The sequence below is a fragment of the Ambystoma mexicanum genome, chromosome 5q, assembly GCF_040938575.1.
Source record: "Ambystoma mexicanum isolate Mex_15411 chromosome 5q, UKY_AmexF1_1, whole genome shotgun sequence".
Taxonomy (NCBI): Eukaryota; Metazoa; Chordata; class Amphibia; order Caudata; family Ambystomatidae; genus Ambystoma; species Ambystoma mexicanum.
This window is the reverse complement of record NC_090933.1, coordinates 425,613,855-425,636,311: the sequence shown is the minus strand read 5'-3', so window position 1 is coordinate 425,636,311 and position 22,457 is coordinate 425,613,855. Positions and strand designations below refer to the sequence as shown.

The 22,457-nt window shown below is 46.7% G+C and overlaps 1 protein-coding gene across 7 annotated transcripts in view; it reads right to left on the bottom strand.

The window, feature by feature from the left end:
• IMPACT (impact RWD domain protein) overlaps nt 1-22,457 on the bottom strand; it is a 624,075-nt gene that overhangs the window by 266,117 nt on the left and 335,501 nt on the right. For all 7 annotated transcript variants that reach the window (XM_069620926.1, XM_069620927.1, XM_069620925.1 and 4 more), the window contains one exon: nt 12,544-12,666. In XM_069620926.1, coding sequence (XP_069477027.1) covers nt 12,544-12,666 — 123 coding nt within the window. The remainder of the gene's footprint in view (nt 1-12,543; nt 12,667-22,457) is intronic.

Here is a 22,457-nt window from a genome sequence, read left to right as displayed (position 1 = left end):
AAAAGGATACAGATGGTAGGGTCTTCCGGATCCCTGTTCACACGATTTGATAGTTGTGAAGTCAAGTTTAGACCTTCCAAATGATACGACTCTCTGACTGATGAAACAGGCAGAGAGATGGATCACTGGAAAGGGCGTGGGTAAAGTATAGGAAGTCAGCCTAGAACAAAATAAAGTATCATAAGAAACTGCCCCAAATCGACTCTCTATGATAGAACAGTATTTGGCATTGATTCACACACTGACCTTATGACTGGTGTAGAAGAATCCAGCAGAAGTCTCTTGAGGAAAATCCGGAATTGGAACAAACGACAAGGAAGGGAAGATTAGTAAGGGAGACTTATCCCGAACGGCACGAGGCTCACGCTAGATACCGGGTTGCTGCACCACAGGATAGCGTCCAAAGTACTGTTCACTGTCACCTTCCAACAGTCCTTGAAAAGCTTCCTTCCCACGTAGAGAAAAGTATAGAAATGAATAAATCCACCTGTTAGTATCACAGATGCAGGAGTCGGAAATAGCGCCCTTTTGTGGAATAAACAAAGTACACGCGGTTCTGAACAGCCGCGTAGAAAATAGTGTGCGCGTGTGGAATTGCACGTGAACAGGGTCCACGCAGCCCAGGCAAGCCGCGCTTGAAGACAGCGTGCGCTTGTATATTTGCACGCGAACAAGATTCACGCAGTCCAGGCCAGCCGCGCTTGAAGACAGCGTGCGCTTGTGGAATTGCACGCGAACAGGATTCACGCAGCCCAGGCCAGCCGCGCTTGAAGACAGCGTGCGCTTGTAGATTTGCACGCGAACAAGATTCACGCAGTCCAGGCCAGCCGCGCTTGAAGACAGCGTGCGCTTGTGGAATTGCACGCGAACAGGATTCACGCAGCCCAGGCCAGCCGTGCTTGAAGACAGCATAGTCCAGGCCAGCCACGCTTGAAGAAAGCGTGCGCTTGTGGAATTGCACGCGAACAGGATTCACGCAGCCCAGGCCAGCCGCGCTTGAAGACAACGTGTGCGTGTGGAAGTACACGCGAACAGGATTCACGCAGTCCAGGCCAGCCGCGCTTGAAGACAGCGTGCGCGTGTGGATTTGCACGCTGACAGGATACACGCAGCCCAGGACAGCCGCGTTTGAAAACAACATGCGCGTGTGGAATTACACGCGAACAAACAGCTCCAGGAATTAGCGTGTGGAGGAAAACACGCTATAGAAGGCCCAAGAAGCAGCTGAGGAAAACTGCAAGGATGCAGATCGGAGGTTCAGCTACACAACGACAAATGATTTGATCAGAAGCAGCGAGTGAAGTTTCCACACTACTTATATACGTAATGCCGTAGATCACGTGACGAAGCAGAATCCACGTGAATTTAGCGACGTGAAAAGTGCAGATGTCGCTTTCCCGGCAATGAATCGAACAACCGCCATTTGGAATAGAACGGTCTAGTTGTTGTATGAGCGTAAGAGGTAGAACCACGTCCAGCATGCATGACACAAGTCCTAACTTTCCTCATCTCTAAAGGATTCACCCTACCTTTCTAAAACTAAGGGTGCTTGTCAGTAAGTCCTAAAATAAAAATGTCTTTGATCCAAACCTAACTAAACCTAACTGTACCTGACCCCACCACTAAGGTAAACAACCTTGACTCATCCACGAGAAGATCCTTATTCTCTTGGGTTAGTGATTTCTTAAACAGTCTATGGATGAAATGTCTCAGTTTTACCTGTTTCCTCTTATTGAACAAGTTACTCTCTTACCTGGTAACGTTCTTTCGATGGGATGGTCCGACGACATATTCCATATCTATGACAGTAATCACCTCAGCACAGCTGCAGTGATTACTGTCATAGATATGGAATACGCCGGAGGACCCAATCCCCTCGAAATAATCTTCTTCAATGAAGCCTGGATATCTCCTCCATGAGCTCTTTCAATTCTTGGACAACACTCCTGGATTGTGTGATTTCTTTAAGGATATGTTGTGGCCAATGAGTCTTTACACACTTTTACAAACTCTTATCTCTTGTTTTATAGTCTCTCAATTCACCCTTGATTAGATTATGTGGGATTTTCTTCCCTTGTATAATGTGGCTCTGCTGGGATCGTTCTTTATTGCTTTCGCTTCTATTCTCGTACTCCCTTGGTACTATGATACCATATTTCTAAAGACACGGCTTTGGGGCGTGTTTTCTCCAGTCTTCCGCTCTTAGCTTATGAGAACGTATCACTTCCTCCCAGGGTATTAGTCTTCATTCTCTCTCTATTACCGCTTGGGTTTATTTGGTTTTCGGTCTATGAGCACTGCACATTGCCAGTTAAACAACTGTAGTCCTTGTGTCTCTTCTGTGGGACTAGGACGAGTTACACTCTTCATGCACGTTATTCCCCTCACATGGTTGCTGGTTACTGACTCTAGACACCTTTCGCATTTGTAATTCATCAACTGCATTCCTCTTGACTCGTCTTCATGATTGTGATGAGTTGTACTCGTCATGTGTTCCTTCACCCGTTGTCTCCTGCTTTTCCTGTGTTCCCTGGTACCTTCATGGGAGCATGGGAACCTTGCAGGGCTATGCACTCGCCCAAGTATTCTGCTTGGTACTCTATTTCGTCCCGCTTGGCTTTTAGTGGTGTTCTGATTTGGGCTTCGCCAAGGGGCGACTGCTTTCTTACATCGGGGACGAGGGGGAGTTTTTGCTTGCTCCTAGCAGCAATGGTCTTGGCGTAGTTGTGCAGGCACTTTGCCCCCCACAGTTGGCCCGTGTTCACGCCACTACCAGGTCCTGCACACCTCTTCTCTCTCAGACAGCGGTTTCCCCGTTGCCTTGCTCGCTGGTCTCCTAGCGTCTCGCTTTGGCGATCCTCGCCTGTTTGAAAGTCACAGACTCTGCGGCTAGTCTCGACTCCACCCCTTCTTGGTACAATCCGTCAGGGGACTTCCCATGTGTCCAATACTCTGTGTCCTCCTCTCCTCTACTACTAGTCTCAGTTAAGTGCAAGACACTTAAAGGGACATCTACTTTTAAGTTTGCTGATGGTTTCGCTTCAGCATTGCCTAAAGTCACATATAAGGATGTTGCATTCTTCTTCCCAGTAGGCAGCCCCACATATGCTTATAGTGTGGTTGATCCAGGGGGTTACTCACAGGAACAGGAGTCCTTGTTCCCTAATGGGGAGACACTTCCCGTGAGGTCCCACTAGCCCGGACCCCTAAAGAGGGTCTTGTGGAGCCGGATCATCTCCCTAGCCTCAAAGTGGGTGGCTCCCCCTTCAGGGTTGGGGTGGGCGCATAACGCTGATTCGTCACAGTACTTTCCTACTTGTTGGGTTGTATGGTATCCTGGTTCTCCCCATTCCCTGGTATTTTATGTTGGGTGCTTGGCATTGGCAAAGGGCCCACATATAGACATTGGGTAAGGCGAGTTCTTGTATAGGCATTCCTGTTTTTAAGAATACTTGGTATCTTTTTAATAGAAGGTTTTATGACTTAAGTACTTATTTCATCTGATAGCTTTATATGTGTGACTTTATTAAAATATACATTTTTTAGTATATCAGTGTAGTGTATTTTGTGGTTTTATGTGTGTGGACTAATTGTACCTCTGTGCGACCTACTACCTGTAAACGAGAGCTGAGCCTTGTTGCTCTGATCAAGCAACCCATGTTTAAGAGAGTTTTGGCTTCCTTTTCTTGTCAGTTGATTTAGCCTTTTCTCTAGGGTTAGTGTAGAATCCTCAAAAGAGGGTGGCCCAAAAACGTCCTTAAAGGAATGGTTCGCCCAAAAAATTGTATTTCAAAAAAAGATAGGCAATATAAAAAAAAAACGATTGGCATTTTTTTTTTTCGAAGTCCCTATGTAAAATTTTGAGCAATTCAAGCTCAAAGATAGCACATGGGGGCATCCATTTTGTGAAATGGATGCCCGCCGCTGTGCTCGCTTTGGCTTTTGCGCCACTAATGAAGGAAAAGCCAGCCAGCTGTAGTAAACAAAAGCTACCACTGAGTGGCTTTTCCTTCATTGGTGCCGGGACTCGGAGGACGCGGAACGGAGACTACAGGCAGAAAAGCTGCAGCTGCATCTCGGTAAGTGCTATTTTTTTTTTTAAATAAGCACTAGCTGCGTTTTTTTTTCTAAGTTTTCCGGGCTGGAGGAGCCCGGAAAACTTAGAAATAAAACCGCAGCTTTAAAAACGTTGTATTTATGTTTGCGATCGCTTTTGAAGCGACCGCAAACATAAATACAACGTTATTGTGTTTGAAAACGCTGCGGTTTTTCTTTCTAAGTTTCTCAGGCTCCTCCGGCTCGGAGGAGCCTGAGAAACTCAGAAAGAAAAACCGCAGCGTTTTCAAACACAACCACGTTGTGTTTCTGCCTGCCGTGGCTATCACTTTGGGTCTCCGGTGCTCCCTGGGAGCACCGGAGACCCAAAGTGAAAGCCAAGGCAGGCAGAAACAACGCAGTTGTGTTTACATGCCGCAGTGTTTCTGCCTAAATCTGATTTCCCATTTGGGGCTCTCGGGCTCCCCACGGGGGGCCCCGAGAGCCCCAAATGGGAAATGCTAAATGCTGCAGCGTTTCTACCTAAATCTGCTCCCATTTGGGGCTCTAGGGCTCCCTGTGGGGAGCCCTAAAGCCCCAAAGGGGAAAGCAGATTTAGGCAGAAACACAATGCGGTTGTGTTTGAAAACGCTGCGGTTTTTCTTTCTAAGTTTCTCAGGCTCAGAAGAGCCTGAGAAACTCAGAAAGAAAAGCCGCAGCGTTTTCAAACACAACCGCATTGTGTTTCTGCCTGCCGTGGCTATCACTTTGGGTCTCCGGTGCTCCCCAATCCTCACCACAGTCTTCACCATGCTCAGTAAAAAAGTCCTTGCGGGGGAGGAGCCAAGATGGCGAATGGGCTGGCCGCACTGCTGTGAGGCTCTCGATGCTTTCGACCCAGGAGCAGGTGTCTGTTGTGCAGATATGACCCGAGAGGCTCCATCCAGGCTCCGGACCTGCAATAGTCAGCGGCAGCCCGGTTTTCCTGCTCTGACAGCTGCGTGCCGACTCATGTGTCCCGGAGTGGGGGCCATGGAGGTAGGGCTCCTAAATTCGCACCCGCCATGCGGGACTGAGGCCGCGCTGTCCCCGAACCTTGTATTGGTCCCTTGTGGCTACCTGGTCCCTTGGCTGTCGGGATAGCCCTCTGTAAAGTGTCTGATGGAAACGCGAGACCCGAGCCGGCACGTGTGTTCCAGCGAGCGGCACAAAAGTGAACGGCGCCGTGATTTGGCAGGCCGGATTCGGGCTCCATAGCGGTGACTGTCTGGGGCAGAGGGGGGAGCCACTAAATTCACCATGACCATGTGGTGCACCTTCTGACTACCTCCCATACTGTTAATTCCTGTTTTGGATCAGGAGCTGCATTCCGTTCATATGAGCGCCTTGCCTAGGACGTCAGGGGAGTGCTGATCGCGGCGAGATCCAGGTTCCATGGACTTCCCAGGAGTAAACTCCCCCACTGAAGGGTCTTGCCAGTCAGCAATGTGGCCAGCAATTCTGCGGCTTGTTACCCCGTGAGTTGAGGAGGAGGAGAGCAAGGAGAGCTGCCTCTGGCAGATGGCTTTGGTGAGAGTCTGTGTGGCAAGCCCTCTTGGACATATGGCGTGAGTCTTGCAGGATGCTACTGATAAGAAAGTCAGCAAAACCACTACGAAAACAACAGAAGGGCAGCATTTACCGGTTCTATGATGGGGACTGTGTCTGACGACTCCAGTAACATGGCGGCTACATCTGACTCCCGAGATGAACGCAATGCAGCAGGCAAGTCGGTGTCCTTCACCAAAGAGGACTTGGCGGCATGTCTGCAGAAACTGCAAGATAACTTAACCAGGGAGATGGGGGAGTCGAAATAGGGCTTCAGAAAGAGATGGACTTCCTAGGAGATAGGGTAAAGGAAATAGAGCAATCTCTGACTGAAATAACGCAAATCCCCAAGAATACCACAAAAGTGGAAGGGCTGTGACAAAGGGTTGCACAGCTGTACAATAAATGGGAGGACCTTGAAAATAGTTTGGGAAGACACAACATTAGGCTAAGGTTTCTGCAGGAGGGAGTAGAGCGCAAAGGGGTGGAAGCGATGCTACAAGAGATGTTCACCCTGCTATGCCGTCTGCGTCGTTTGTGCAAGAGGAGAGTTGTTCAATTCTTAGATTGGAAGTTTTGGAACAGCGACTAGATGGTGGGCCAGGTCATAATGCTGCAGTGGAGGGCCTTTCCTGGAAAAAGAAAGGCCCTAGATCCAAAAAAGCTAATCACTCAACTTGCCTGACAACACTGCGATAATGGGAGCGGATGCAACCCCAGAATTATTTGGTCATGCGTCCTAAGGGAGTCAGTGAGTGAAACTAAGTGAATCTGACCGCACACATAGGTGCTTCGAAAGGAGATTAGTAATGGAGCCAGCAAGGAGTTTGCAATGCATAGTGGTCCTGCTTTGGGGCCGTCAGCAGTTCTCCGGTAGTGAGAGGTCCAGGCAGTAGAGTCCCTAGAAGAAAGCGCAGACCCATAATCCTGTTAACAATGGTTTGGTTTATAGTTGGGGGAGTTAGGGCCGGGGGATGGGAGGAGGGGCAGGATTCGAATCACCAAAAGTCATGTCACCAGGCAATTTTGTCAAGGCAGGGGCTGTTCACAATCCCTAGACGGAGCGGTTTGGGCTCTTGAGGGTCACGCATAAATGCTGCAAGTTGTCTCTTTGAATTTTAGGGGATTGAATTCCCCAGTTAAGAGAGTGTGCTTTTTACATCTCTTGAACGACCTGGAGGCAGACCGAGCCCTTATTCAGGAAACACATCTGTTGCAAGCCGACTGGAAACACCAGTGTTATAGAGGCTATAGCCTTCAGCGCTTTGCTTCGTCCAAGACAAAGAAGGCAGAGTTAGCTATTATTTGTAAAAAATGGGCTGGGGCTGGAAATGGGGGCCTCCCTTTCAGACGGTGGGGGTAGATATCTCTTGATTAATTGTAGATTGGGTCAGCGTCACCCAACTATAGCCTTGGTATATGCCCCGAACATTGACCAGGTAAACTTCATGCTCGGCCTAAACCAGGACATTGCCTAGTTTACAAGAGGGGACCTCATCATAGGGGGTGATTTCAATATGTTGATGGACATGCGCCTAGATCACTCACAGGGTTCACAGGCTCTGGGAGTCCAGGCCCAGGCAAAGTTGAAGTGTAAACTTGAGCGGTTGGGAGTCATAGATGTGTGGCAGGACTGTCACTGGGATGAAAAGGACTTTTGTATTTCTCACATGTCCATAGGACCTATACAAGGATAGACTACATCCTGCTTGCCAGTGGGTTATGCAGATATGTCCCAGAAGTGGCTATTGGGCATATCACAGTGTCTGATCACGCCCCGGTGTTGCTCAGACTTGACCTTCCACAGGCAAGGGCTACTGAACGCATGTGGTCACTACCGCAGCATCTACTGAGGCATGCTATTGTCAAGGAGGAGATGGAGAAACAAATCACTGAGTACTTTGTACACAATACCCCGGAAGATGCATCATACAATAACAACTGGGATGACCTTAAGACCGTTCTAAAAGGCACATTTCTGGCCATGGGTACCCACTTAGCAAAGTTGAAGAGAGACGAGAAAGAACGGCTATTAGATCTCAGTAGTAGAGCAAAAATACATGGCTATTGGTTCAATACAAACTTGGAGGAAACGTATTACCATGAGGGGACAGTTTAACACGGTGGAGGTCAATAGGGCTGAACAATCTCTGTTGAACCTGACAAGTGAATTTTACGAGCGGGCCAAACAAGTCCAATAAATGACTAGCTAGTGCACTGAAGGCCATGAAGCTCAAGGGTCAGATTAGAGTGCTAAAAGACTCAAGGGGAGAATATAAATATGAAGCAGATGGCATTGCAGAGGCCTTCCGATCTTTCTATGAGAAGCTATATGCCACAATGGTTGCGGAATACGCCGCCAGAGAGTATATAGCAGCGGCATCGCTGAGGCGGATTAGACGGCAACAAAGGCAAGAACTGAACCACACCATAACTGCTGAAGAGGTTATCTGAGCAATGAAGACATTGAAGCCCAACAAGGCCCCAGGGCGAGATGGTCCGACAAACCTTTTTTATGAAATATTCTTGGGGTTATTCGTTAAGCCACTAACTAACCTTTATAAGTCCTTCTGGACCTCGGGTGCCACATCAGACAAAATGAATCAGGCCATCATTGCAGTGATCCATAGGCCATGTAAAGACCCGGAAAAACATGGGTCCTACCGCCCCATTTCTCTTTTGAATACGGACGAGAAGATTTTTTCCAAAATCTTGGCATTGAGGTTAGAGAGAGCACTTCCTGGCCTGATCCATTCTGACCAAACAGGCTTCTTGCGGGACAACAAACATTTGACAATATTCAGAAGCTGATCCACCCAATTGTTAAAATGACTAGATTTAAAAAGGACCAGACCCTACAGACACAGAAAAAGCCTTTGATAGGGTCTAGTTGGGCTTTTCTTAAGGAGGTGATGGGGGGAATGGGGTTGTGTCCAAATTGAATCAGGTGGATAGAGGCCATATACAATAGGCCCACAGTGCAAATTAAAACTAACAGAGTCCTTTCCACCCGTTCACGCTAGGTAAGGGAACCAGGCAAGGCTACCCCTTGTCTTCCCCCTCCTCTTTGCGATGGTAATAGAGCGGTTTGCACAGAGGGTGAGGGCATGGGCAGACATCCGACGAATATACTTTGGAGGGACAGAGTATAAAATTGCTGTTAGCAGAGGATGTAATTCTCTCGCTGCGCGATCCTCTCTGCTCCATGCTGGCGATGCAAGAGGAACTTGCCACTTATGGACAGGCATCAGGGATTAAGGCTAACCTCGACAAGTCAGAGATCTTAAATTTAACCACGCCCCCTCTCCGCCCCCGGTGTGTAATACGCTTAAGACAGACCTGCCATTTTGTTGGGCGAGGGATAGTATTAAGTACCTGGGAGTCCGACTCACGTCTGACCTAGGTAGGCTGTATACTATAAATCACCCTATTCTAGTAGAGCAAATAAAGGCTGACTTGCGGAGATGGAATAAAGGCACCTTCCCCTGGTTTGGACGGATAAATGTCCTGAAAATGAATGTACTGCCGCGCCTCATATTTCTCCCAGGCCCTCCCAGTGACTATCCCTAGGCAGATGCTCTTAGAGCTACAGAGCACTGCTACGTCATTCATTTGGAAGGCGAAGAGAGGAAGGTTGGCGAGTTCTCTACTTAAGACTTCCTGGCATATTATCAGGTGGCACAGTTGCAGATAGTGAACGAATGGTGCCAAACGGATCCCAAAAAGCAATGGTGTGCTATGGACACCACAGTTGCTGGTATCCCCCATGTAGCGTGCTCTGGCAACCAAAAGGCAATAGATGCATGGATCATGCGGGGGAATCCAACTACTTTCCCATTGCCGTTTACACCAATATACGACAACCCACATTTTACACCAGGCATGCAGGGAGGTTCATTCATGGGATGGGAAAACAAAGGCTGATGCATAGATGACATGTTTAACAAGGGGTTGATTAAATCCTTCGCGGAATGCAAGCAGGAGTATGAATTTATGCAATTGATTCCAGTATTTACAATTGCGCCACTGGGTGATGGGCAAGAAGGTCAGAGAATCCGCTACCAGGGAACTACGCCCATTCAAAAAATGTGTAACTGAGGCTAATACCACCAGAGGGGTCATCTCTACTATTTACAGCCTCCTGCTTGACATGAGCGGGGAAGAGGAGATGGGCATATATGAGTATGTGGGAGGGAGCCCTGTAGAGGCCAATCTCTGACAAGGAGTGGAAAGGGATTTGGAGGAGAACTAAAAAAGCAGCATCCAGAGTTCCACTAAAAGAAGCAGCCTTTAAAGTATTATCAAGATGGTACTTAACACCAGATAGTTTGCAGCATTATAACCCGACCAGTGATGGTACCTGCTAGAGGGACTGTGGGAATAGAGGAACAATGTTGCATGTATAGTGGGATTGCCCAAAGGTCAAACCATTTTGTATTGAAGTACTTGCCTATGTCTCTAGAATCAAATGCTCTTTTACATATGATCCAGGCTTGTTACTCATAGGCATCCCGGACAAAACCTGCTACCCCTTATACTTCATTGAGGGTAGGATAATAACGATACTACTTCAGACTGCAAAGATGGTGATAGTAGGCAACTGGAAAAACAAAGACACTCCCCACATTAACCTCTGGTGGACCAGACTGGGGTCTATTCTGGCAATGGAAAAGATCTCTGCAGACTTAAGGGATGAGAGTGAGGCCTATAACTCAAAATGGGGGATTTATTTCCCCATTTATGACTTCTGAGTTTATATACAATACCTGCCCCCGTAGGCCCAGAGCGATGATCCTGTTTGACACTTTGAAACTACTATTTGCCACACATGAGCCCCTGTGAACAGGAGATCCATGAGCCGCTCCGGCTCCCTTCGCTGAAACCTTTTGAGCATGGACGTCTGGTGGCATAATTCCTTTTTTTCATTTATATGTTAATGTTAAAGGATATTTACACTGTGCACTATCACCACCGGAGTGGTCCCCTGGTGATCTGGTGGATCTGAAAAGGGGGGGGGGCGAGTTAGTGGGAACAAGCAGGAAAAGCAAAAGAGAGCAGTGATGTGCTGTTGGGAGCTTCAGTTCGGTTAACACTGTTCACTGAGCTTGGGGTGCTTTCCGGTCAGTAGCATATTTCAAAAATATATGTCATACTTGATTCAACTCTGCAGGATGGGGAGTGTTGGGTGGAGGGCAGGAGAGGGAGTTGGTGAAGGGAGGGGTTTAGGAGGGGAAAGTTCACCACTTGAACTGTTTATTTTTCTTGTTTTTCTTTGTATGTGTTGGAAATGTTCTTAGCATGTAGTGGCTTTTTTTGTGTGAACCATAAATAATACAATTGCTTTTGGGGTGGGGGGGGGTTAGTCCTTCTTCCACCTGCTGTCTTTGTCTGCCTCTTCTCCACCGGACCGCACCTGAACAACCCACACGGTTTCCCTGATTCCTCTTTCACAGGGCTCTTCCCTTGCCGCTGCCTCCTCCTTCCCTCTCCATTGCTCACCTTACGCTAAGGACCAATTTCTGTCTTTATTTTCCCCAGGGGCTGGGTTAATTGTAACTAAAGCTTTAAAAGATCCCCTAAGCTCCACCACCTTTGATAGAATGGTGCCATTAATAGTCTGTGATTGTTTAATGGTTCCTCTAGCAGCTGGTCTTCGTATCCCTGTGGTGAGATATCTGTGTTTCCAGACTGTGGTAAGCTGTTCCTCTCCGGCTTCACATAAGGTGCTCGGCCCACTACAGTTTTTGCTTGTGTGTCATTTGCGTCTTCTTTTTCTGCAGGAGTTTCTGGGATCGGGATTTGCGGTCAAATAAAAGAAAAAGGAGTACACTAGCCAGAATGGGGTACATAAGGCATTGGATGATAGAATATGATACCTTTCACCTGTAACAAAGCACACGAGGTGGGAGAGGGGCCGAGACTGGGGCCCTCCCAACTCCCTCACCCCACCTTTGGGGCAGGACTGACTCTTGCAAACACCCTGGTAGGCCTCCTACGCCAGGGTTGTGGTCGGTCCCTATCCCCCCTGACAGGGTCAAGTCCATGATATGTCTATTCTTAATGTTACAGTGTGCAACCCCTAACTTGCACCCATTATTCAGTATTCAAAAAGGTATTTACTAAGTGTAGGAGCTTTATTTATGTACTCTGTAAAGTTACAGCGAGCTGTGAGAAGGTGGCACCACCATCCGAAAACACACTGTAATTTGATAAGGAGTACCGAATACACATCGACCTAGTAAACAACCTATGAATGCTTACAATTGTGTGCAAGTTAGGAGTCACAGTAGAACGTTAAGCATACAATAGTAAAACAGCTTTTATTCATTATGATAAATGGAAATCTTTTATACTGTCTGCTTAATGTAATAGTGTTCAAACCCTAATGTTGATGTACCATCCTCATACCTCCTACATGCATGCATGCATGTCCAGGTCACACACCAGCTGCTACATCCCCTCCCCAGCTGGTGCACTGCCTCCGCACTAAGGGGATGCCCCCGCCAATACGATTCAATGGCAGCTGTGAATTTACCATTCAATCCTGTAGCTGGGACATTTTCCACATCTGCGGGATGAAAATAGTGTGCATCAAAACAGAAGGCTCAACAGCCCGCTGGTTGCACCTAATGAAAAACCACAACACCAAAATGCTGAAGAAAAAAAGAAGTGTCAGCAAATACAGTACGAACTGATAATTGGCATTCTAACACCGGAGTTTCAAGTGGGAAGAAAAAGCATTTGAACAATAATCATGAGAATGTGTTATTAGAACATCACAAGATGCAAAACCCTTATCCAATGAAAGTACTGTTAATGCAGAAAAGCACGCGTAAAATGAGTCAAGGAACACAATGGTGGTCAAGTACTACGTGTACAACAAAAATTGTTTTGTCACAAATCAAATATGAAGCGCTGTACCTTCGGGATGCTCAAATATTAAAAACGCTGATGGGCTAGTTATTTCCTGGAGTGGCTGGTATGCAGCTAATTCATCCTCAAAGTTAACATCAACCTCCTCAGTTGTTTTCTGTGTAGTTCCATCTGATGGACAAAGATAAGCCAAATGAAGACGGCAAACATCAACAGCGAGATACATAGATGCCACCTGCCCATGCATGCATAATAAATCGGCTTATCATATGAATACAAAACACTTAGTATAATGTTCTAAACACAATGCTATATACATCAAGGACATATAACTAAATTATGTAAGTAATCAAAATGCTAGTCCAGCCAGTCACTCTTGCACTGCTAGTTCTTCAGCATCCCTTCCTCCAGAATACAAAATCAAAAAGGCGCAGAGGGAGGAAACCAGACCTCATTATACAGCGTAAAAACAACATTTTTGAATCCCATATGCATACACAACTGCCCCCCACGGCCTGTTACTCCCAACAACATGTATGCTGGCTTTCCTGGGCTGTTTCTTTTTTGTATCAATTTGAGACCGATTTTAAGACAAGGAAAAGTGCAGAGAAGTGACGAGTCATCAGGAGGAAGTGCGTTCCAATACACAAGGCAAGCTATTTGTACACATTCCCACGCCACTTTAAGAGGAAGATTTCTAAGTTTCTAAAAACTGAAGTGGAGGTGATATAAAAGTGTCAAAACCACCCCCACTATCCTGTGCCCACGGTCATTGTTCACAATATATCCACCACCTTTCTTTTTCCCCACCATTCCTCCTTTCATTTCCCTTCATTACTTTTATTCTAACTCTTGGGTCGTCCACCTATCCACTTGCGTGCTTTCTAAAGCATTCTGGCTGTCCTTGCAGTGGAGTAGCTCCATAACATAAATAAACAGATAAAAGGTATAGCCAAAGATGATGTAAATTATGCCTGTGGAAATAGCCCGAAGCATACGCTAGGAAAAATACAGTTCTACAGGGCATCGGTTTAATGTCAGCAGATGGCATGGGGGTTAAGTGGCTTATGACACGGAAAATATAAAACAATGTTTTAATCTCATATGAGATAGGGTTTCCTAGTAGGAGAGAACAAGTGAAAGTGACAATCCAAGTGACGTTTGACAACCATATTCTGCAGTTCGATGGGTATTACCCGAATTGTTTGTTTACAATTGTTCGAATGACACAATTGTTCGAATAATAGGGGTCCTAATTGACCTTCTGCACAATTGACCGTATGATGATTTTAATATATATTATGGGTTGGGTTGGTGTAATAATAATATAAGGGGATTGGGAGGAGGATTGGGGTGGGGGTTGGATTGGGTGGAGGGCTGCGGGGGGTTTCCCCCCGCATATATATCCTAATTGACCGTTTAAATTCGGTCAGTTGTGCAGAAGGTCAATTGTTCGATGCACTCTTATTCGGGAACGTTGTGCCTGCCCTCTGTAAGGCAAAGGACATCTGGATGTTGTGTGATCTCAGGAGGTTAAAAGAACTACTCTTTTTACCCAAGGAAGTGAAGAGTAGCCACATTACTTCGATGTGAAGCTCTCACTTATAAGGGTCAAGCACCAGTCAGCTAAATGTGTGTGCTTTCTTTTATCAGAATGGCCCTGCTCACTGGTGCTAGTGAGATTGTTTTTGGACAACTCAATGCTTTTGTAGTGTGCTCTCATCCCACTCACCAATACCTCAAAGGTCGATTAACATGAGGAATGAGTACTCTCTGCCTACTAATGTAAAACCTTGTAGTGGTTTTGTAGATGCAAACAAGGTCCAATTTCCTTCACTGATGGGGAAAAATGTTTCAGCAAAAGAAGGCCAGCTCACAAGAGCCTCACAGAGGCCCGACGGGCTCAAAACAAATGACTATTGAGCACATTGCGGATATCTAGGGAGTGGGACGGTCAACAAATGAAGAGAGCCAGAACGTAATTGTCTGGCGGGAATTTACCTATTCAGCTTTGATTGCAAATATTCTTTTCCTGTGTTATGAATTGGATGATGCACAATACAAAGAGCCTTTAATGTACTACCCTTCTTCACTGAGAGCTAGTGAAGCTGCTGCAGCAGACTAGAAGAATTTGGCATTCTTGTAGCTCCTAAATCTAGGCGCGCTGCCCCAAGAACTCAGGCCAGAAGTCCAGACTCCAAAGCGGGTTGGTGGGATCAGAAGCAATCGCCAAGATCTCTGTCTTTTCTCCGTTTAACTTCAACCAGTTCTTAGCCATCCAGTTGTCAATCACAGATAAACCTATAGAGCAAGGCAGTCATTCACACATAGGTAGGTGTGGATACCCCAATGCCTCAAGCAGGGCACCATGACCTTGAAGTAGACTCAGGATGCCAACTAGACTCAGCCGACCAGCAGCATCATGCATTGATATTGTACACTTTTGTCTAAGAAAGGGCGGTACTCCCTGAACAGCTGCCAGATGTGGGTTAGAAGGAATCAGAATGCTCAACTTTCAAACTTTTGACGCAATTGCCCTCACTCTGCATAACAGATGCTGTCATGCTGTAGCATCTAAATCTAGGTAAGCCAATCTAAAAAAAACGTTTAAAGAAATGTGATACAATTGGTAGTGGACTTAACAACCTAAGACCAATCCTGGTTATGTCACCATATGTTAGTATCACTCATGCTCACCAAACTGAAAAAGAAACTTTTATTTATGTGGTATAAAAATACATTTATAAATATGTTTTTCAAAACATATTTCATCTTTTTAAAACCTCTGACCACAAACCACTTGTTTACATTACACTTACGTTGCAAGTCTCTGTTAAATTAAATGTCTCCAGTCCTTTATTTCTTTCTTCCTTTTCTACCACCTTAGCTAATTTCTCTATCTTGACCCACCTGCTTGAACCCTCCAGGTTCCCTTCTCTTTGTGGTTTCCCAAATGTCTCTTAATTCTCTATGGCACTCCAGGCCCCTTTGGCTTTCTATATTCCTTAAGCTTAATGCTGGGTTCAATATTTCTAAAACATATTCATCTCTCGTGTTCTAGGGCTCAGATAACCCTCTTTCTCCCTTTCCTTCTGTTCACAGGGTTCTGCTCATCTCTCTCCGCCCTGGGCAACCCTGGTGCCTTCTTGATCTATGGTTATTCGCCAGTGGGGTGGTGTTACAGCAGGATGGTGGCCATTCGCCTCTCTTCTCGGCCTTGTTGGCCCATAAGCGTCAGCTTCTCAAACACTGTCCGACATGACAGATCCCTCGGTCCTCCTATCCAGAACACATGATTCACTCCTCTGTCCTCTCCTGGCCTGTGCTGGTTCGCTGGTCCCTGACCCATCACGGCTGCAGCGTGGTCACGCCACCATTGAAGACTGTTCTGCCATCTCAGTTTCTTGTTCAGCTGCGTCGCCTCTTTCAGTGACGGCCTTCCGGCGTCTCCGCTTCCTCGCTTCTATGCCCCCTATCCCCTTCTATCCCCTCCTGCAGTATGCATGTGATGCCTGTATGCGTGCCTGTTGTATTTCGCTCCCCCCTGCTGTATGCATGTGATGCCTGTACGACTGCCTGATGTATTTCTCTCCCCCTGCTGTATGCATGTGATGCCTGTCTGTTGTATTTCCCTCCCCCCGCCCACTGCTGTCTGCATGTGATGCCTGTATGCCTGCCTGTTATATTACACTCCTCCCCTGATGTATGCATATGATACCTGTATGCCTGCCTGTTGTATTTCGCTCCTGCCTGCTGTATGCATGTGATGCCTGTATCCCTGCCCATTACATTACGCTCCCCCTGATGTATTTTGCTCCCCCGCTGCTGTATGCATGTGATGCCTGTATGCCTGCCTGTTATATTACGCTCCCCCCTGCTGTATGAATGTGATGCCGGTCTGTTGTATTTCGATCCCCCCATTGTAAGCATGTGATGCCTGTAGGCCTGCCTGTTGTATTTTGCTGCCCCCCCCGCTGTATGCATGTGATGCCTGTTTGCCTGCCTGTTATATTACGCCCCCCATTGTATGCATGTGATGCCTGTATGCCTGCCTGTTGTATTCTGCTCCCCCCTGCTGTAATATGCATGTGATGCCTGCCTTTTATATTATGCACCCCCCGATGTATGCATGTGATGCCTGTATGCCTACCTGTTGTATTTCACCCCCCCTGCTGTATGCATGTGATATGTCATATATGATGATATGATAGGTTATTTAGAACATGATTAATACCCAGAGGCTTCTAAGCGCGGACCAGGGGATCGAACCTGTGTTGCTCCGTGTCGTCTTGCTTCCAGCTACCCTCCTGAGACCTGCGACATGTGATGCCCGTCTGCTGTTTTCAACCCCCCCGTTGTATGAATTTAATGCCTGTATGTTTGAATCCTTTCATCTTCTGTCCCCCTCCCCTCTTGCTAGCCCTCTCCTGCTATCCCCCCTACATCAATCAAGCTGTCCCTGCTCATTGTGGGAGTTTGTATTGACACATTTTGGTGACCCCTCACCGCCCTTGTTGCTGACGCTTTGATTTGACTTTTTGGACTCGTGTGACTCATGTTGGTCCCCCTATCTCGAATTTCGTCGTTCTCATGCTGGAGTTCCTTTAACATCACGCTCTTGCAACAGTATGCGTTCAGTATTTACCTCTGCAACTTGATGTGCTCTCCACTTGCTTTTCCGCCCTATAGCACTGTATTTTGATGTCTTGCCTCTTCTCTTCACCACACTCACCACCTCAGTCTTCTCTTCCTCTCCCTATCTTTTTACTTCTCCCCTTACTATATTCTTTGCACTTACTCTATCAGAAATGATGCCAGACCTAGTACGATAGTAGCTTGTTTGTTTCCTCCCCCTCCCTCATTGTTTGTTCCTCCCCCTCCCCCACTACCTGAAATATCGTCAGTCCTAGTACGATAGTCGCTTGTTTTGTTCCTCTCCTAACTCCTCCATCCTCCCTCCTCCCCCCGCCCCTCACCACTTGTCAATCTCCAGCTCTACCAAAAATGTTTTCAGGCCTAGTACGATACACTTGTCTTTTCTCATCTCCTGTTCTCATCTCTTGCACTATCTGAAATGTCACCAGGCCTACTACGATAGTTAATTTCACATTCTTAATGTCTCAAAGCCTTGTAAGAATGTAATTGTTTTTTCCCTTGCTCCCTCCCTTGCCTTGAAGCGCTTTGTGTATAGGGGCTATACAAATAAACTATCAATATCCATGCTACCGCTGGCACAACCCCTCCAGCACATCTGTACACCAGAGGCTCGCCTCTCCGCAGGATGCTTTCTTATCCACTCAAGTTTCTTCTTCGCTCTATTTACGCTCACATACTTCAAGGGGGCGTGCTGCTGTACGTCCACAGCTGACCTCAGCTGATCTCCAGCATTACCGTGAGCCAATAATAGAAAAGTACTGTCAGTATGGGTTGAAGGCCATATAGAAGCAAAATCAGTTTCTTCTATTCCCATTGTGGTTAACTAGGAAGGAGTCGGACTAAGGTGTGACATGTACAAGGGTGTTTATTTAAATAATAAGAAAAAAAAACGCCATCTAGCACCACTGCTATGAGGGAAATTCCTTACCTACCAAACTAAAAGTAATGGTGCTCGTTAAATGTCCAAAAGAAATAGTGCAAACCCTATCCCCATCTACTATCAGGCCCTACCACTTAGAAAACAGAATGAACATGTGGACCAGAGCAAATGTCCTCTATCCTTGGTTTTTGCTCTGTGCTGTTACTGGAATCTCTTCCCAAGAGATGGGTTTAAAAGTTCATCGATTTGTCACAATGTGGTCTTCCAGCCGCTCTTCAGACTTTCAAAGGACATTCTTAAATCAATACAGTTCCACCCCATTTCCATGGGAAAAACGGTTTCTTTAATACAATGCCACCATTTCCAACTAGGGGCTCTTTCACAGCCTTGGCGGTATCCCTGCAGTAATTGCACCAGGATACCGCCAACGCAAATAACGTTAATGCTACTTGGTACGGCGCAATTTGCTCCGGATCCCAAGCAGTGGTAAGGCTATAAATCCCCATTATTTTAAAATTCTGCCAACAGTAATAGTGCCGTAAATGGCTGAAAACAGGAAGAAAGTGGAGATGTTTACCTCCAGCAAAAATGTGGAGGTAAAACTCCAACTTTCCGCCTAACTCGTGATTGGGCCAGCCCTTAAATGCAGTGGTAATAGCGGTACCACCACATTTAAGGGCTACCGCCCAGCTCGTTATGAGGCCCTATGTTCTGTTAATGCTTTCTTTGGTTTTGGCATGTTAAACCTCCTTGTCCTTTCTGTTCCCAGTCTTTCTTTATATTCTTTATCTTTCTAGGGATCCCCAAAGCTCTTTGGTCCACAATTTGGCCCGCTTTAGTGGGGCATCGGTTGGGAGTTTGTCAGTTTGGGTTTTACAGGCTCCCTGTAACCTTTTAGGCTTTCCCAGCCTACGATATAGCTGTCCGTCCCTCTCAGCTGTGTTACCTCTTCAGGAGCATTTGCTTCCCGTGTTCAACCTTCCTTGCCAGCTGGTGTACTTCTCTTGCGGAGATCAGGGTTCCGATCTCTCCGCTGCGCTCTGCTCCCAGCATCTGTTAATGGGCACCAGGCCCACCACAGCTACCTTGTGGTCGCGCCACCAGGCGAGACGGTCTCCACACCGTCTCTATCGCTATCAGTTCGCTCCTCACGCTACCGCCGGCTTCACAGTCTAGCATGGCTCCACCCCTCCCTGATGTTCTCCCATCGTAGGCCCGCATCTCAAACAAATGGTGTTTGTCGCTGCTCTTGGACTGTGGAATCATGTAAGCTCCAGCATTACCTGAAGCCAAAGACATTGAAGAAATGCCACTATTTGGAGAGTCTGAAACAGAAATGACAGTCTTTCTGATTCCCATGCAGGCAGACAATGTACTCTGGACAGTGTGAGGGGTCAGAAATGAGAGGCGGACACAAAAAGATAGTGTTTTCAACAGCAGACATCTTTATTCAAATAAAAGGCCTTTCTGTCCCTATCCTAAAGAGAGTTTCCCTAACTAGGAAACTAAAGCTAAAGATCAGTCTGTGTCTCGTCAAAATTATAAACACTGTCCTTGTGTCCAAAACATATTAATCTGACCCTTGCACTAAAAATTAATAACAGTGAAAGGAAAGGGTCTCATGTAGATTTGGCAAATAATGATAAAAAGAAAATATACAAATTCAACAAAACAATCCTTGTATCCAGAGGGTGGTTCCCTTCCCCTGGATGTCTCAGTTAGGATGGCAACAGTGTCTCTTTCAAGCATCCACTTTTTAAGGATGACAAAAATGTCTCTTTCCAGCAACCACTTCCTTGGTTCTGTACGCCTGACTCAAGAAGTTTCTATACAAACAATATGTCCCACACCATTCAGCCCTTTTTAGGTTTCTTGGCAATGAGTACACAAACCAAAGGGGTCTTATTCACCATGAGATGTTCGATCTAGGGTTCTCAGATAAGTCTCTTTGATATTTTAGCAGACCCTCTGATGTAGTCATCCACCAGAAATCCTCCCGTGAGCTCTTAAGGTCTCTGTTTATATCCTTTGCCCAGTATTTTTATTTTAGCATGAAAATGGGTGTTTGTTCACTTTCACAGCTACCACATGCCTGTTTTCTTAGAGTCTTTGGTTCACTTGTTTTGCCATGTGCTATGCAAAAGTAAATAAGTAGATTTCTCCTTATTACGTCAGTGGACTTCCTGCTATACTCCCCTACCAGGGGATCTCGGGGATGCCTCCATTGGCATCTCGGGTCCTGTCCTGGAGTGGTTTGCTTCTTTTTTTGCCTGAGAGGGGCCAATCAGTTTCTTTACCTCCTTTTCTTTCCTACCTGTATTCTCTGTCCTGTGGTGTCCCCCAGGCCTCTACCTCATCTCTGATGTTCCTTAACATCTACCTTCAACCTTTGGTTGCCCTCATCCGGTCCCAGGGCTTTAGGTGTTACTCTTACGCAGACGACAGTCAGATCCTCGTCCAATTAGATCTGGACCACTGTGAGGTGTCGTCCCGTTTTGTGACTACCTGGTGGCCGTGGGAGATTGGATGAGTAGCAATTGGCTTAAGCTAAACAGGGACCAGATGGAGGTCCTGGTGGTGGGTGCCACTTCTGATTCTGGTTCCTGGTATCCTTCCTTCTGGCCTGTCTCACTGGGTGGTCTCCCCAATCCAGTGACAGTGGTACCTGTCTGCGTCCTTGTCCATGGCTTCACAGGTTAGTGTAGTCTGCCAAACTGGGCACTTCCTGTTGAAGGTTCTTCGCAAGGTCCTGCGTTTTTTGCCTCCCTCACTTTGCCCCCTGGTTATCTCTTCCCTTATCTCCAGTAGGCTTGATTATTGTAAAGCATAATATCTGGCCCAACTATCTGGTTTAATCCATCGGCTCCAACTGGTACAGAATTTGGCTGAACTGGTACAGAATTTGGTTGCCCGGACGGCCACTGTCACACCATATGGCTCCCATATTAGTCCCGTACTGCGAGCTCTGCACTGGCTTCCTATGAAACGGAGGATAGCATTTAAGGCCCTTTGCCTGGCCGATCGGGTGTACTCTCATGTGGATGCTGACTTTCTTCAGGATACATTTCTACCTTATATCCCCAGTCGGGTTCTTTGTTCTAGCCAGGAACAGCTGGTTCAGATTCCTAGATTCCGCCTTCAGAGAGGTGGTGGTCGCACTTTTTCAGTGGTGGCTAGTAAACTCTGGAACAGTCTTCCACTTAAATTAAGGCAGACTGAGAATCATCTGCTTTTCGGCCGCCTGCTTAAAACTGTATTGTTCTGCTAATTCCTGGGGACCATTGCTGTCGGGCTGTGCATATTCTCACACCAAGATGCCTTCGGGTGAACGTGTGTGTTATAAATGTCATTAACATAACATACCAGGAATTCATTAGTAGGCTTTTCAGATCCCCTGGTAAACTCTCCTGCCAGTTATCTTCCCACAATGTCAACGTGTTTATTTAATTTCAACTTGCCTGGTACTTGGACTTCTTTTCATCTGGTTCTGACATATCACCTTGTATACTCTCCTGCCAGGTATCTGGCCACAAGGTCTGATTCCTCTTTGTATTTTAAATGGATTACCTGGTGTACTCCCATGCCAGGAATCCCTTTCTGGGGTTTGCAGATCCCCCGGGTATGCTTCCCTGCCAGGTATATTCCTCCCAAAAAACATGCTGCATGATGTGCTACTTTCCCAAGGGCTTCCATTCCTGTTCTTACTGTTTTTCACTGTAGCACAGTTTTATTCCTTCACTGTCTATACTCCCTTAGCTTGGGGTACTACTTGTTTCAACTTTCACCACATTGATACCTCTTATATGGAGACTTGTTCAAGTTTGGCCCTTGAACTTCAGTAGTATTAATCTGCTTTTGGTAACACTTGCTCCAACTTTCCCCATGTTGATATCTCGTATATGGAGACTTGTTGAAGTTCGGTCCTTTAACGCCTTCACTAGTATTCATTGGCTTGTGGCAATACTTGCTCCAATCTTCCTCATATTGACATCTAATACATGTGGATTTGTGCAAATTCTGTCTTTGTATTCTGCTTGTTTGGAATTCAAAATAAGATCTTAATGACTCACATGCCTGTCGGTACGTCCCGGGGTCCCCAACATCTCAGGACAACCTCACTGGTGTCTAGTGGCGTATCCGACCCGTGGCACATTGCTCTGGTGAAGCTTTCACTTTGGGGCGGCGTCTCCTGCTCTGCAGACCTTCTCCAAGCTCTCCTGCTGGTTCTGCATGTACCCATCGATAAGCCTGCTGCATCTGAACGCGACTGCGCTCCTGGTAGCCTTGCTGTAGCCACTGGCTTCCCAGAGGTTCCTTCACGGTTCCTGTGGTGTCCCCTGTGGCCTTGCGCCACATCCGGTAGGTAATGTTGCAGAGCGGCAGAATGAAAGCGCCTGCTTTCTCCAGCACCATCCATTCCCGTGCT